The following is a 15030-nucleotide window of genomic DNA, read 5'->3' as shown; positions in this document are numbered from 1 at the left end:
GCCGAGGCCAATTTCATCTCTGCTGCTTTAGTTTATGTCCAGTTAGTCAAGAAAAGTTGCTTTCACCATGTCTGCATCACACAACTTCCTTAAAAATCAGAGAAACAGAATTCAAAGTAGCCATGAGCTGACCCATTGTACACTGGGGCAGGGAATTCTGGGTATGCAAATAAGTGAGGTGCTAATTATACATGCTTAAATCACCATGAACTTGAGTATCAGTATCTATCATTTCTACCTTACTGTCGTTTGGCGGCTACCTCCTTTCCATACGGATTAGGTAGAAACAATAGACAGACTGAGTGATATGGGCACTTAGTGACGTAAACACAAGTAATTAAGCACCTCTGTTGTTTGCTTACCCAGAATTCCCTACCCAAATGTCTAGCAGGTCTGTTCAAGGCTGATTTAAATAATTTTATTTATCTCATTTTTAGTGAAGTTGTGCAATACAGAAAGTAACCTTTCATGACTCACTGAACATCAACTAAAGCAGCTAGGATGAAATCACCCTTACCGTTATCCCCCTTTATGGTACCTAGTCACTTGCTGTTTACATAAATAACTTTAAGATATCGTACTCAAAGTTTGTACACAAATTAAATTATTTCCATTTTTTAAGTTGTTAAATTTTTTTTTTTTTTGCAATCAACAAATCTTACTTTCTTATACTATTTTGGAGTACATATCTTTTGAACATTCTGCCATGTGATTTCCCACAGCAGAAAGTTCAGATGTTAGGCAATGTGAAATTTTTCAATATCTTTTCCAACATCATTTCATATATTAATTTTTCGGAAGATTTTCATTGTTGCAAGCCAGGGCACATTTTGCAACTGGTGCAATGAAAAATGGCACAATTGAAAATTACAAGGTATCCATAATCCTGGACAGTGCTGTCGAGGTGCCTGCGACTTTACAACAATGGATGACTAAAACACAAGGAGTAAATTGAATTGAATCTTTCAAAGATTGCAAAAGCGTGGTTGATATTCAAAACTTTTAAGGTCTTTCGATGCATGTATGAATTGTATGTCTAACTGTAAGAAACTTAGTTAGGCTGTCCAACTGTATGAAACAGATCCTGTCCAACAGACTACATGGATTCCATCTAGTATGGCTGTCCAACTGTCAGAAACCGATCCTGGCCGACAGACTACATGGATTTCATCTAGTATGGCTGTCCAACTGTCAGAAACCGATCCTGTCCAACAGACTACATGGATTTCATCTAGTATGGCTGTCTAACTGTAAGAAACTGATCCTGTCCAACAGACTACATGGATTTCATCTAGTATGGCTGTCCAACTGTCAGAAACCGATCCTGGCCGACAGACTACATGGATTTCATCTAGTATGGCTGTCCAACTGTAAGAAACTGATCCTGTCCAACAGACTACATGGATTTCATCTAGTATGGCTGTCTAACTGTAAGAAACTGATCCTGTCCAACAGACTACATGGATTCTATCTATAATGACTGTCTAACTGTAAGAAATCGATCCTGTCCAGCAGACTTCATGAATTCCAATTAATTTGGCACAACACATTAAACACCAAATACTACAGTACAACGTTAAAATGTATACTTCTTTCGTTATTTTTTGCAAACATTTTATGTTTTCTTTGCATTCAGGTGACATCATAAACATTTGATGTCCTTCCTTGTTTCATTTGAAAAGAATAAGAGAATGAGGTAATATGGATTCCATGTGGAAGTTGATCCCAGTCAGTAACTATTGAGAAAACAGTACCAATATATTGCATGTATCTCTAAGTTTCCCAAAACACAAGGCTTCATGTATTTCTGTTTCAACAACTATAAAAATGTGGGGATATTAAAACTGGAGTGTTGATCCAAAACTTCTATCATAAATAGTGATTTCTACTTTGAGACGATAAACATATCCATAGACTTCCTGTTCTACAGGAAGTTATGACATTCACTGTACTGAGCTGTGTAAGCGTCCTGGGTACTTTGATTGTAGATGGGGGTGGGCTCCAATTTATGCACCCCTCCCCCTGAAGTGGTCAAAACTTAGGCTAACAGGTTTACATTATCTACAAAAAGCACTTGGCCCTGCAAGGGTGCTAACATGGTCCAGCCTGATATGCCAATTACCAACAGGATGACATCAAAACATTTACTTAACTTTAAAAAGTAAATATTTATGTACACAACAACAACAAAAAACCAAAAAGTTAGACTAGGTCTATTAGCGTATGGACAAAACTTTACATAGATTATGGGAGACACAGTAAACTTGTTTCTCCATAGTTGGTGAAATCCACAAATTGTTCAAGTCAAGTGATCATTTCTGTATATTTATGGGGAAGCCACTTGAGTTCTGCCATTTTATAAAAAGTGTCTGTAGTATCTACTTTTTCATTGGGATATGTTAGTGATTTCTCTCATCTTGTTGAAGTGCTAGCGAATTCCACCATTCAGATGAGCTTCTTTTGCCGTTACCCGAACACTTTCCAACTGTTCATCTATCCTGCGTCTTCTTTCTTCGTTGACACGAAGTCTGTCCTGTAGGTGTGCCATGCTGAGAAGAGAATACAAAGAATGTGGATTATGAAACATTCATATTTTGTTTTACAGACAAAGAAATCAACTTAATTTTTTAAGCTGTACTTAATTCTATGTGTCTCATTGGAACAGTTTAAAAATAAAAAGGAATGCGGGTAACATTTTAAAAGAAACTGTCCACACATAAATACTACAGACTGTTTGCAATAGGCAAAAAATTAGCTTCATTTTGACAACTGACCAACAAGGTCAATGCCAATGTCAAAGGTCAATGTCTTAAAAGAAAGCTTGTACCTGATAGGGGGGGGGGGGGGTTATAGACACTTGAATGAAGTATCTATGTATATTACAGTTTTTGAGTTATGATGTACATATGTCATATGACAGGGTCATCTTTGTGCTAGGTTTGAAAGAGATCGGATATTGTATGTCTGAAAAATGACGTGTTACGGACGAACAGACGGGTGGATGGATGGATGGACAGATGCATGCACTCACATACGGAGCCCGTTGTAATAGTCCCCTTAAAAATTACTTGGAACTTCAAGCTAACCCCCATTTAAATAAAAAATCAAAAGTAGTACTGACTCAGTACTACATAATTTTGAAAGAACCTATTTAGTTTGAAGGAAAGGGGGGGGGGGGCGTTATGAGACATTGTGCTTGGTACATCTTGGAAATGTGTAAGAGGTATATAGCTGGACTTACTATTCCTCAGGTGTCATGCTTGATACAGGAGATGTTGATTTCAGCGTAGATGTTGGAATTGCTAGCCTGGGTTGATCTAAGCGATCCTGTGGTGACTTAATAGGAGAACCTGATGACCTGTCTAAACTACTTGCTCTAAGTCCTGTAGTGGAAAAATAAAACAAAAGTGTATGTCAAAACCATGTTCACAATTACACTGATGCAGAACTGATTGTCAAATGATGTTTCTCATGTAAGAGGCATTTTTGTTTGCTCAATCAATCACATGTTAAGGTTGTTGAACGGGCTAGATGACTGGTTTAATTTTATCAATAAAAATAAGTCCAACCACTTCAATAAATGTATGTGGACATACTTGAATAAATATCTGTCAAGGGTTTTACAAATTATGTATCTCAAAATTATGCACACATAAGCCATGGTTTTGAATTCTGTTTTAACCCTGGCATTTCCATGCAGTTTCTTATGCAAAATGTTTAGATTCATTCTGCAGTGGTGCACATGTTGCTTTTTAAAATAGTTTTCACTGTAAGAATCTGTGGTAGTCAATGGTATGTACAATGGTACATACTTAAAAAATTGCTCTGTACATGAGAACTAAATAAAGATGGAAATAAATGGGTAACATCAAAGATCAAACTAGTTTGATGACAATAATGCATGTAGCAATAAACATCACAAGTTCTGTGAAGCACACCTGAATGTCATATTAGTAAAATGAGAAAGACAAAAGATTGTATAATTTGGCCACTAGGGGTGCTATTCAGCAGAGGCTTCTGTATCTTGTATTTGCATGTCGGATGTATAACATATCCTTTATTCAACTCACCTGGGGTGACTACATCTTCCTGATATAGCTGTGGTTGTGAACTTGCTCTGTAAAGTCCACTACCTGTACGCATTGGTGATCTTGAAGGCATCTCAGGTGACCTGTACCTATCAGGTGACAAGGACCTTGTGGGTGGCTTGGCTGGTGAACTGGGCACAGAATGGGAGAGAAAGGGAGTCCTACCCCGTTCATAGGCATCCCTAGTTCCGACAAACATTGGTACTTCAGGATTTTGGCTTGGAGGTGAATATCTACTAGGTGTCGTGGGTACAGATGAAACAAATTCCTGATTGGCTTGCTGTAGCATACTTTGAAATGACCCCGGGTGTCTGGATTCACTGTCTTGTCTGCTCTGTGTGGGTGATTGTTTGGGGGCATATAAATCACTTGCTCTGACTTCTGTTCCTGGAGCTCTGCTGATGTAGGTGTTCGGCGGATTGTAGTACCCTCTAGTTGTGTTAACCGTTCCAGCTTCACTTTGCAGATCATCTATACCCGACATATTCAGAGTTGACTGCTCAGCTAGGGAAAAGTCAGAGGTGCTACGTCGAAGGTTAGTACGAGATCCAGGCATGACTGGGAATGTTGGACCTAATGGTGGCAACAATGGTGGCATGCTATATGCTAAATGTCCATTTGTTGCTGGGTGTTGATGAGTGGATGCTGACGGAGTCCATTCACGATTCCGAACTCCAAATGTAGCTCTCTCATAACCAGAGATCTTAGCATTAAGACGAGCCACTTCGGCTTCCTGTAAAATAAAGTGAAATGATGTTACGCTAACACATCATCAGCTGACAAACAGCCACCGGGAGTGTATGCATTTTGACACAACTTTTTAAGCTCATTTAGCATAATCTATTTCTGTGCCTAAGTAAATCATTAGTGTCAAAATGCTGATTATGTTCAAATACTGGAAACAACAAGTTATTAAAACAGTCCCTCAGACGTGTTTCAGGCGAGGGCTCAGTTTCATTGTCTACATACGTGGCTATATCGGCATTTGAAAAACTTCAGTTCATTGGAAGAATACTCAAAAGAAAAGACAAATTGAGAAAGAAAAATGTTGAAACACATACATTCACATCACTACAAAGGAAATAACATGAGAAGTGCTTTGTAACATCTACTGGAGCTTTAACCAATCAGCAATGGACTACTATACCAACAACCATTTTGTTTCATCTACCAGGACTTCAACCAATAAGAATCAGTCTACCAAACTGATACAAAATTAAGTGCAGTGTAAAGTAGCATTCTCAAAGTCTACAAATTTTTTCTCAAATTTCTTACCTTGATAACAAGTGCTTCATTGGCTGCATCGATGACATCCTGCCTGGCACGTAGTTCATTTTCTAAACTGGTTAATTTATCTTCCAGTGCAATCATTTGCTGTTTAAGTTCCTTTTCTTTTTCTTCCTGCTGTTGTAGTTCTAATCTATGGTTAGATTCTGACGCGTTCTTGGTTGTCAACAGACTGGCATGACTTTCTTGTAAACTGGAAATCTACAGCGAGTTCATAATAAAACATTCAGTGATAAGTTATACATATATGTATGTATGTATGTATGTATGTATGTATGTATGTATGTATGTATGTATGTATGTATGTATGTATGTATGTAGTATGTATGTATATACACACACACACTGTAGAGTTATATGTTGCACTTTCTTACATTATGCTCATGGCACTTATAAAAATATTACCCCTGGCATGAACTTATAACAACATACACATTCTTTAGATCTTTTAACTGCCTGGGGAGTATACAATCCATTGTGGCCAGTTTCAGCACACGAGTACTATCAAATCCTTGATTTAGCAACTTCAGTCCTACCAGGTGCCCACGGATACCACTGGGTTGAATTCTTGAGGTCAAGTAATGCATATTCTAGGAGAATTTTGTGATACATCTCACCGATCAATTGCAATTTGATGTGTTGCCATGGAAACTTGATTTGTTGTCATGGAAAAAGAGCAAAGCTAGTCCAGTCCAACTCCTACGACACTGGCAGTGCAACATTTGTACAATTGGATTTGTTTAGTTTTACTGAGGCAGTATACATGTAGACAGAAACTTACATTACAAATAAATTAATAAATTAATAAATTAATAAAATAAATAAATAAATAAATAAATATGATGATTTTGTGGTTTATATGATAAACTATTTCACATACTGACCTCCAAATCTTTTTGTTTCATATCTAATTCATGGGAAGCCTTCATTCGTTGTATTTCAGCCATAAATCTGGACTCTCCTGCAGCTTCTCTTCCCCTGGTAGTACCTAGTTCGTCAGCCATCCTAGCACAGTCTGCCTCCTTGCTATGCCATACCTGCATGGCTTCTTCCACCTCTCTAGTTAGACGATCCTGTAAATGAAGTCAATAACAACTAGTCATTTCAAATGTATTCACATTCACTATGATTTGATTTGATTTTTTTTGCATCATCCTCACTGACTTTTGGTATGACATGAATAAAAATGTGTAGATACCAATTGAACACACACACACACACACACACACACACACACACACAGACATACAGACAGACAGACAGACACAGACATACATATTCAGTCACACACACATGCAATCACACACACACATACACACACAGACAGTCAGTCACACAGGCACAAACACAAACACAGACAGACAGACAAACACACACACACATACATACATACACACATACACACAGACACACACACACATACATATTCAGTCACACACACATGCAGTCACACACATACACACAGACAGTCAGTCAGTCACACAGACACTAACACACACAAACACACAAACACACAGACACAAAGACACACACACATTTCTGATTTGACACATTAGATCAGTTTGAATTAGGATTGAAAAACAGTTGTTTGGCAGAGTTATAAAATAAGTTAGTCCAGAACAACAGAATGATACATGTAATCATTTTGACTCCACCAATACTGATAAAATAACTCTGCTGTAAGAACCTGAGACAGAATCCTAGGCCTTTAAGCTGACAGAGGTATCACATTGATGTTTTACCAGATTTCCAGTTCTCCCTTGATTCAATTACCTATAATATGGTAAACCTACATATTTTCACTACTAGAAAATTTTGTGATTTTACAGTCTTGAAAGTCTAATTTTTACTAATTACCAGACTAGTACATTGTGTTCATGTACAAGAAGGTATTTTAGTCACTACTTATTTTTGCTTTTCGTTTTCCAGTAAAATAAGTGAAAATAAGTCATCAGCGAAAATTTCCATGTTTACAGTCTAACATCTTACTTTTTCTCTTTGTGCCTGTGCAAGTTGTTTCTTGACATCGTTCAATTCCATATGTTGTCTCTGCATTTGTTCTCTTGTTATTCTCAGCTGCTGGCCTTGTTCTAGTTCCTCATCTCTTTGGTTTTCAATCTTACAACTCTGTTCTTTGATTTTCTGCCAATGTAAATATCAAAATTGTGATTAGTACACTGAGATGCATTAGCGCCCTCACACACGCAATGGGCAATTGCTTTTGTTTTAACAAGACAGATTCACACCCAGCCTCACTATGTGCAACATGTTATGTACATACCAACACAGAAAGTGTGACAAGCTGACAATAGTAAATAAAAGCTATTTACACTAATGATCTAGGGGCAATTTGAAAACAAAGTTGGTTGAGAAAATGAATGGATGAATGAATCAATGAAGTGGACATCAATAAACTAAATAATTTATGAATGTTTGAATTTCACTATAATTTCTCTAAAACAGTCATTTCGATTCCCCATTGAGTTTCAGGAGTCTTGTTGAGGACTTCTTAGTGGTCAATTTATCCAACTTTTCAGGTGTTAAATTTGCAATAATTCTCAAATCTACTGCTAATTCTCAGTACCTGCAATAGCATTTCACCTCATGCTGGAGGGTCAAAATAGAACAAAAAAGGATAACGTATTCTCATGTACACCCATAGTAGTGTATGTAGTATGTAGAGCAGAAATCACAGTGTGGATCAAAAAAATCACATGATAGTTATTTTTATGACGCACCTAGGTAGTCAAATTATATTTCAGGTGGCTTGACTTGCTGTAACAAGAAGTTGAATTGACAGGTAATGGGAAATTCCAACATATTTGGCAGACCATTTCATATGAACTATTTTTCTAGGAGTTTTCTCTACTTTTTTTCATAGAAAATTTCAGCAAACACTATACTACAACTAATTTTCATGGTTATTCATGTCTTACAGGAAGATTGAGTTCCTCTTACATTCAAATTCTATGTTATAGTTACTAGTCCAAAACACGATTTGAACACCTTTGAACTTCCTACCTTTTCAAGAGCAGAGATTTTATCAGTTTTCTGACTGACTTCATTCTTCTGTCTCTGAATAGTTTGTTCAAGTTGTTGTAATTGTAGACCTTTCTCTCTTTCCTCTTCTTTCTGTTGTTGTAATTTATCATCTAAGTCTGCAATCTACAAAACAAATCAAATATATGCTAAATAAAAACATCTTCACTTGATTTCACATCAGTGCACATTGGTCTTAAAACAAGTCTTCATAAAAGACACACCACCCATCTACAAATGTAAATGATAATCAATACATTTGAAAGAAAGTTTTTCAGCTCTTTTGCCATGTGCAATCACCTCACCTCAGTTAGGGTTTCCCCTCAAATTTGTTCCCTGACCAGTGTTAATATAATAGGTACACGAATACTTCTTATACACTGACCTAACAGAAAACACGGCCCCATTTACAGACTGTGTGAACTGATTGAGAGACAGGTACATTTCTATCATTTGGCCTTACAAAAAGCCACAAAAAGATGCGAGAAATTGCAGAACGACAGATAACGCAACGATAACTCTGTTAGTACTTCTTGCAGACTGGCTGAACAGAAAAGGTTCCATTTATAACCGGCTATGACACTGTAAACATATGGAAGACATGTACAGCTCTGTAGGTTGAAGAGTCATAATACTCAGGTAAAGCACCTGCACAATGAAAGATATCAAACCTAAAACTCTGATGACCCATACCTGTTTAGCTCTTTCTTTGAGTTCACATTGACTCTTATTCAACTGTGCTTCTAGTCTCATCACCTTCTGTTCCATTTCACTACGGTGTTCTTTCATAGTCATGTCCAGCTGAGTCACCTGGGCTGCCCTCTGTTTCAACTCCCATTGTCGTTCCTTCAGTGCATGGTCAAGGTCTGTTAGTTCTTGGTCACGATTCACCAGTTCCTTGTTAGCTTCCCTGTGCACATCAAAAGTTGGAAAATTAGAATTATGAACATGATAGTTGTGGACGTATGAATGACATGGACAAAAAAAATATATACCGGTATGTTAACCTTATTGTTATGGGTGCTCTACTTTATGTTGTCACTAACAAACAATAGCATGAGTGCAACACCTCTTGAACACGACAACTGGAAATACGGCAATAGCCCACAGCTTATGGCTTTAGGAAGAAGCTGAAACATCTTTTCAGCATAGCTTTCAACACGTAGCTGTGGAATTCCTCTGAACTTTACTTAGTACTGGATAATGGCACTTTATAAATGACTTGATTGATTGATTGATTGATTGATTGATTGATTGATTGACTGATTGATTGATTGATTGATTAATGAATTATTTGATGAATGGATGAGTGGAGTGCTCACAGTGACAAATCTGTCAAGACTGTAGAGTGTAAGGGAAGGGGATGGACAAAAAAGAAGCAACTCACTTCAAATTTTGATCCAGTTCAGAGATCTTATCATCCTTTCTTTGCATGTCTTGTTTACTGTTCTGGAGAAGATGTTGGAATTCTTCTAATTGCTGCATAGCTTCTTGTAAGTCATCACTTGCACGTTTGACTTCACTGTCTAGTTGTCCAGACCTTCTTTGATGTAGCTGTAACTCTTCCTCCATGTGGTATAACCTCTCTTCTAATTCACTCACTGCAAGAGATAACAAAGATTCCCTATTGTCAAGTGTGCTTTGTAAAATACAAAGTCTGATTGGGAGGGGAGGGTACCTAGGTAGGGGTGTGATGCCCGTATGACAAACTGCACACCATCCATTTTAGATCTATTTCAATCAACAACGTTAACCTAATCCCAATTTGAAACTCCTATTTAGATCAAGCATAGTTTTGGTATGACTCATCAATAATGCAATGGCTGATAGGACAGAATCCAATGCTGAGTTCATATTAGTGTCCATGCACGACAATTGTCTTGTTTGGCCAACAAAGTATTTTGTGAATAGGGATTCAGAAAAGCATACCTATTTTTTTACCCAAAATATTGAAGATACAGTTTACTAGACCCCATTATAAGCACCTTCTAATACCATAGATTTTATTTCACCAATCACCAGTTGTTTTCTACCACCTCTGATTTAATTAGCCAATCACCAATCACTTCCTGTCATGTTCAATTTAATCAGCTAAGTACTCTATATTATCGCCAATTTATTTAGCCAATCACCAATCACTTTATATTGTCTCCAAATTTAATTAGCCAATCACCAATCACTTTCTGTCATCTCCACACCTGCATTTGGGCCAGTGATCATGGCGTATTAGTCAATTATTTAAACTCACCTCTGATGGTTTTCTGTTCCAAGTGTTTCTTTGTATCTTTGAGAGCAGTATCTAGTTGTCTAAGTTGTGTGTCTTTATTCTCGTTATCACTCTGTGTTTGTTGTAGTAGTTTGTCCAACTCATTAATTCTAGTTGTAGACTGCTTCAAATCATCCTGCATGCCACTAAAAAAAAACAGTAGAGTATTTTGTGTCAAATACCAGTAAAGTAAGGACAAAGTCAAATTCTCTATTATTTACCATTGCCATTCTAAACCCAATTAGACAACAGGAGTATTTTCACAAAGTTTGTTTGTTTGTTTGTGTGTGTGTGTGTGTGTGTGCATGCATGCATGTGTGAAGGTGTGTGTGTGTGTGTGTGTGTGTGTGTGTGTGTGAAGGTGTGTGTGTGTGTGCTTGTGCGTGAAGATATGTGTGTGTGAATGCATGTGTGCGAAGGTGTGTGTGCATGCATCACTGCATGTGTGCATGAAGGTGTGTTTGTGTGTGTGTGTGTGTGTGTGTGTGTGTGTGTGTGTGTGTGCGTGCACGTGTGTGCGTGCACGTGTGTGCGTGTGTGTTCATCAAGTAATACATCTTTTGTCAATCTCACTGTACATGTGTGAAGCCAACAGGAATATTGTTAGCTGTAAGTTTATCATACTTCCAGGTAATGCTATCTTTATGGGCTTCACATACATTAAGAGATTCACAATATGTGTATTGTTTTATGACTTGCATTGCCATACCGTTTTATAGTAATTTTCTTTTACCAGATTCCCAATGCCAACTTTTACTCATTTTACACTATCATGAGATTCCTGACAAAATAAACTTAGAAAACAAATCCTTTCAGAGTTCAATATCTCTGCTATCTATCAACACTTACTTTAAAGTCTGTGTCAGTTCTTCTATCTGTACGGTTCTTTCTTCAAGGTCAAGGCAAGCCTGGTGTAGTTTCTTCTCCATGTTGTCCACTTCTTGTATGGCCGTACTCTTATACTGACTCAGTTCTTTCTCTAACTGTGACACCTGTTGATGAAACAATGGTGGCAGGATAAGACAGGAGTTGTCTTATTTACAACTTGTGAAACCCAAGTAATTTGAAGTGTGCCTGGTCTGTAAGGTACACCATGGTGGGGCGCCCTCACACACCGGTCGACGTGAGAGGAGTAACGACACGACGTACCTTACATTCTACTGTGTGCCAAACTCATTGTAATTTTGCCATGGGATGTTAGGTATTCAGAAACAAATGGCAGCCGTATGGCTCATAACTACGAGTTACAGATTCCAAGCTGACCACTCCAACAGTAGACAATTTTCCAATTCCAAGATACATTGCGTGAGACAATGTCATTTATGTTGTTACATTTAGGCTTGTTTTGTCTTTATTACATTTACAATAAAATATTCATCATGAAATGATGGAAAGACATGTTGACCTCTTTGATTATAAGTGATTTTATAGAACAAAGACTAAACGCCATCAATGACAGACAGTGATGTTACAGGTGAACCAAGGGTACGGTCAGGTGAGAACCACCTCCAGTGAGTAATATATCTCTCTTTCAAAAAATCGCAACTCATATCTCAAAATTTTCATTAGTTTTTTGTAATGTTCTGAGTGGTTTTTTTAAGTTATTTTTTAACACAACTTGCCACCATTGCCAGGGAGTATATTGAGGCATATAGGTACTAACCTGTTGTTCAAGATGCATCTGACTGTCTTCTAACTCCCCAATTCTACCGGTACTTTGTTGTAACATTTGTTGTCTTTCATGTAATGTTTGCTGTAATTCCAAAATCTGGTTTTCTCTCTCGTTCAGATCGTGCCGAGATTGCTTCAACAGTTTATCAAGCTTTCTCACCTGGTAAAAAACAGAGATTACTGACAGTGAAATACCAGTAAGATGAAGCTCATATCAAAATTTGAGCACCTGTAACTTTTTATCATAATTATAAATTTTTGTATCATGGTTAACTTACTATTTCCACTTACCTTCATTGTTATCAGTATCTGACATTGTGTAAGAAGAGCCTATGGCTCAACAATTTATCGAGATTAAATAAAGCAAATGATAAATAATACTAATAGTATCTCTAATACTAGTAATACAAGTCTCTGCTATTCCAACATACTGAGCCAAGTGTTATTAATCAAATTCGTTTGTTTACTTTCCCTGTTTGTAACAGGTTCTGTTTGTCCACGGTCTGATGTCAGCAGTTGTATTATGACCACTAACCTCTTCATTTTTCTTCTCCACCTGTCTTTCATGTCTATCCCTAGACTCCTCAAGTTGGTCGATATACAGTTTAAGTTCTTCTTTACACACTACAAGTGCAGACTCTAGCTGTGCTACCTTAGTACTTCCTTCGTTAGCTTTTTGTTGTAAAATATGCCACGCTTGGTCTTGTTCTTGCATCTTGCCACTCAGTTCCTGTACAAGAAATACATAGCAGCTTGGTGTTATGATATACCAAATGAACTGTGTTAGCGCCCTCACTCAAGCAAGAGCCAAGTACTTTTGTTTTAGCAAGCAGCTTTTGGTAGAGAATCTACTAGTCCACATACAGACAGTGCTCACCAAAGCAGCAATGCACTCCCACCTATAAATGTTAGTTCACTATAGACATAAGTTTCAACCATTGCAAGGGAAAGGTGTTGGGGTGAGAGCTCACCCCACTCTAAGAAAAGGTTACGCTGAAAGCGTCCAGGCCGCTAACATGGATGTGACCTGGTTCAGTAAGGTACATAATTATACATAGTTTTGACAAGCTAAGATAACCACTAGCTAAAACTATTATTGTGGCATTATGGCATGTACTTGTTTACATACATGTACAAGGGTGATAGTTGTGCCTTTTGTGGTGTGGATATAAGCAAACTGTAATTGAGATTGTGGTGTACACACTGCAGTCAATCAAAATGTACACTGGAAGTCTATGTATGAAGAAAACTGGTTTTACCCATCGACTGAACCTTTCAATTCATGGCTGTTACACCCAGAAAGTTGTAGATCTTAATACATGTTATGAGCTGTCAGAGATGCCACCCTACTGTGGGTGTAACCATCACAATCCATTGACTGTAATGCCAACATGTAACAATAACAGTTATAGTTTATGTCTGATTTTTATTTGTCAAAACTAATCTCACCACTGTAATAACATGTGACTAACCTGTCTACAGTCTTGTAGTGCTTTTTCTAGATGCTCTGTTCTTGTAGATTTCATAGCTAGCTCACTCTGTAGTGTTGCCATGGAACTCTCCATCTCTTGTAACTGGGTATTTTTCTCCTCACAACGACGTTGAAGCTATTAAGAAAAACATGTTCATGTTATTGACGTAGAGATATCTTAGTTGCACAAGGTTGTAGAGTATAGTAAAGTTAATGTGCAACTTTGAGAGACATTTTCTGCCAAATGTAGAGAATTATGGTTGCTAATTTTGGGGACTATCTCAGGGCACTCTCATCCTCCAAAATTTTTGACACAGAATACCTTTTTATGAGATGAGATTTTGAAAGAAATTTCACACACAACAAACTGATTAGAAGGAGTTGTAGTATAGATATTTGCTGTGAATATTGCTATATATATATTCACACATCATCTTTTGTTATTTTGTTTCTGAGTTTCTGTCGGTTCATGACAGACAAAATCACATGCAGATTTCTTTGTGACAGCTGTTGGAAATGGTCGACTTCCAGTTCCAAGATGCACTGCATGAGGCAATATCACTTATGTAGTTATGTTTAGGCTTCTTTTGTCTTTATTTTTGAAATAACACTTTCATCACGAAATGATGAAAAAACATGTTGACCTCTTAATTGTGAGTGATTTTATAGAACAAAGACTAAACACTATTAGTGACAGAGAGGGATGTTACTGGTAAACCAAGGGTATGGTCAAGTGACAACCATCCTCCTGAGTAGTGCGTACACACACTTCCCTGTGCATACACAATAAATGATGTTGTATGGAGAGAGATACATATTGCATATTGAAATCTTCGAACTAGCAATGGGTCTACATGTATTATACAACCATGGCAAATCAACTCACCATCTCAATCTGTTGCTCCAATTCTTTGCACTGTTCAGCATGTAATTCTTTAATTTTCTCCACCAACGACGTCGTTTGTTGGAATTCTTCTGACCTGTCATCCATCTGACCTTTGACCAGTCCAAGTTCTAGTGTCTTCTCTTTCAGAGCTGCTTCTAGTTCGTTCATCCTTGTCACGTTGGCTGCATACGCTGACACCTTCTCATCCAGTTGTCGCTCTAAGTTAGAAATCTGTCCGTTTCTCTTTCTAACCTGTAACGTTATCACATTTTCACAATCTCAGAGCCATACACACAGTCTAGATTTTCTAACTATTTCAAAG

The 15030-nt window shown here is 37.5% G+C and overlaps 1 protein-coding gene across 1 annotated transcript in view; it reads right to left on the bottom strand.

Annotated features, from left to right (window-relative positions):
* Positions 1–2428: 2428 nt before the first annotated feature.
* The window catches only part of LOC144440602 (uncharacterized), a 28834-nt gene continuing 16232 nt past the window's right edge, over positions 2429–15030 (bottom strand). The window contains exons 12-26 of the mRNA XM_078129988.1: positions 14709–14960; positions 13824–13958; positions 12887–13081; positions 12344–12511; positions 11530–11672; positions 10663–10826; positions 9802–10015; positions 9108–9324; positions 8397–8540; positions 7365–7517; positions 6260–6448; positions 5364–5576; positions 4071–4821; positions 3242–3383; positions 2429–2549 (exon numbers count right to left, since the gene is read on the bottom strand). Coding sequence (XP_077986114.1) covers positions 2429–2549; positions 3242–3383; positions 4071–4821; positions 5364–5576; positions 6260–6448; positions 7365–7517; positions 8397–8540; positions 9108–9324; positions 9802–10015; positions 10663–10826; positions 11530–11672; positions 12344–12511; positions 12887–13081; positions 13824–13958; positions 14709–14960 — 3201 coding nt within the window. The remainder of the gene's footprint in view (positions 2550–3241; positions 3384–4070; positions 4822–5363; positions 5577–6259; positions 6449–7364; positions 7518–8396; positions 8541–9107; positions 9325–9801; positions 10016–10662; positions 10827–11529; positions 11673–12343; positions 12512–12886; positions 13082–13823; positions 13959–14708; positions 14961–15030) is intronic.

Source organism: Glandiceps talaboti, chromosome 10, assembly GCF_964340395.1.
Source record: "Glandiceps talaboti chromosome 10, keGlaTala1.1, whole genome shotgun sequence".
NCBI lineage: Eukaryota > Metazoa > Hemichordata > Enteropneusta > Spengelidae > Glandiceps > Glandiceps talaboti.
Note: the sequence above shows the minus strand (reverse complement) of the source record. Positions and strands in the feature narration are given on the sequence as shown.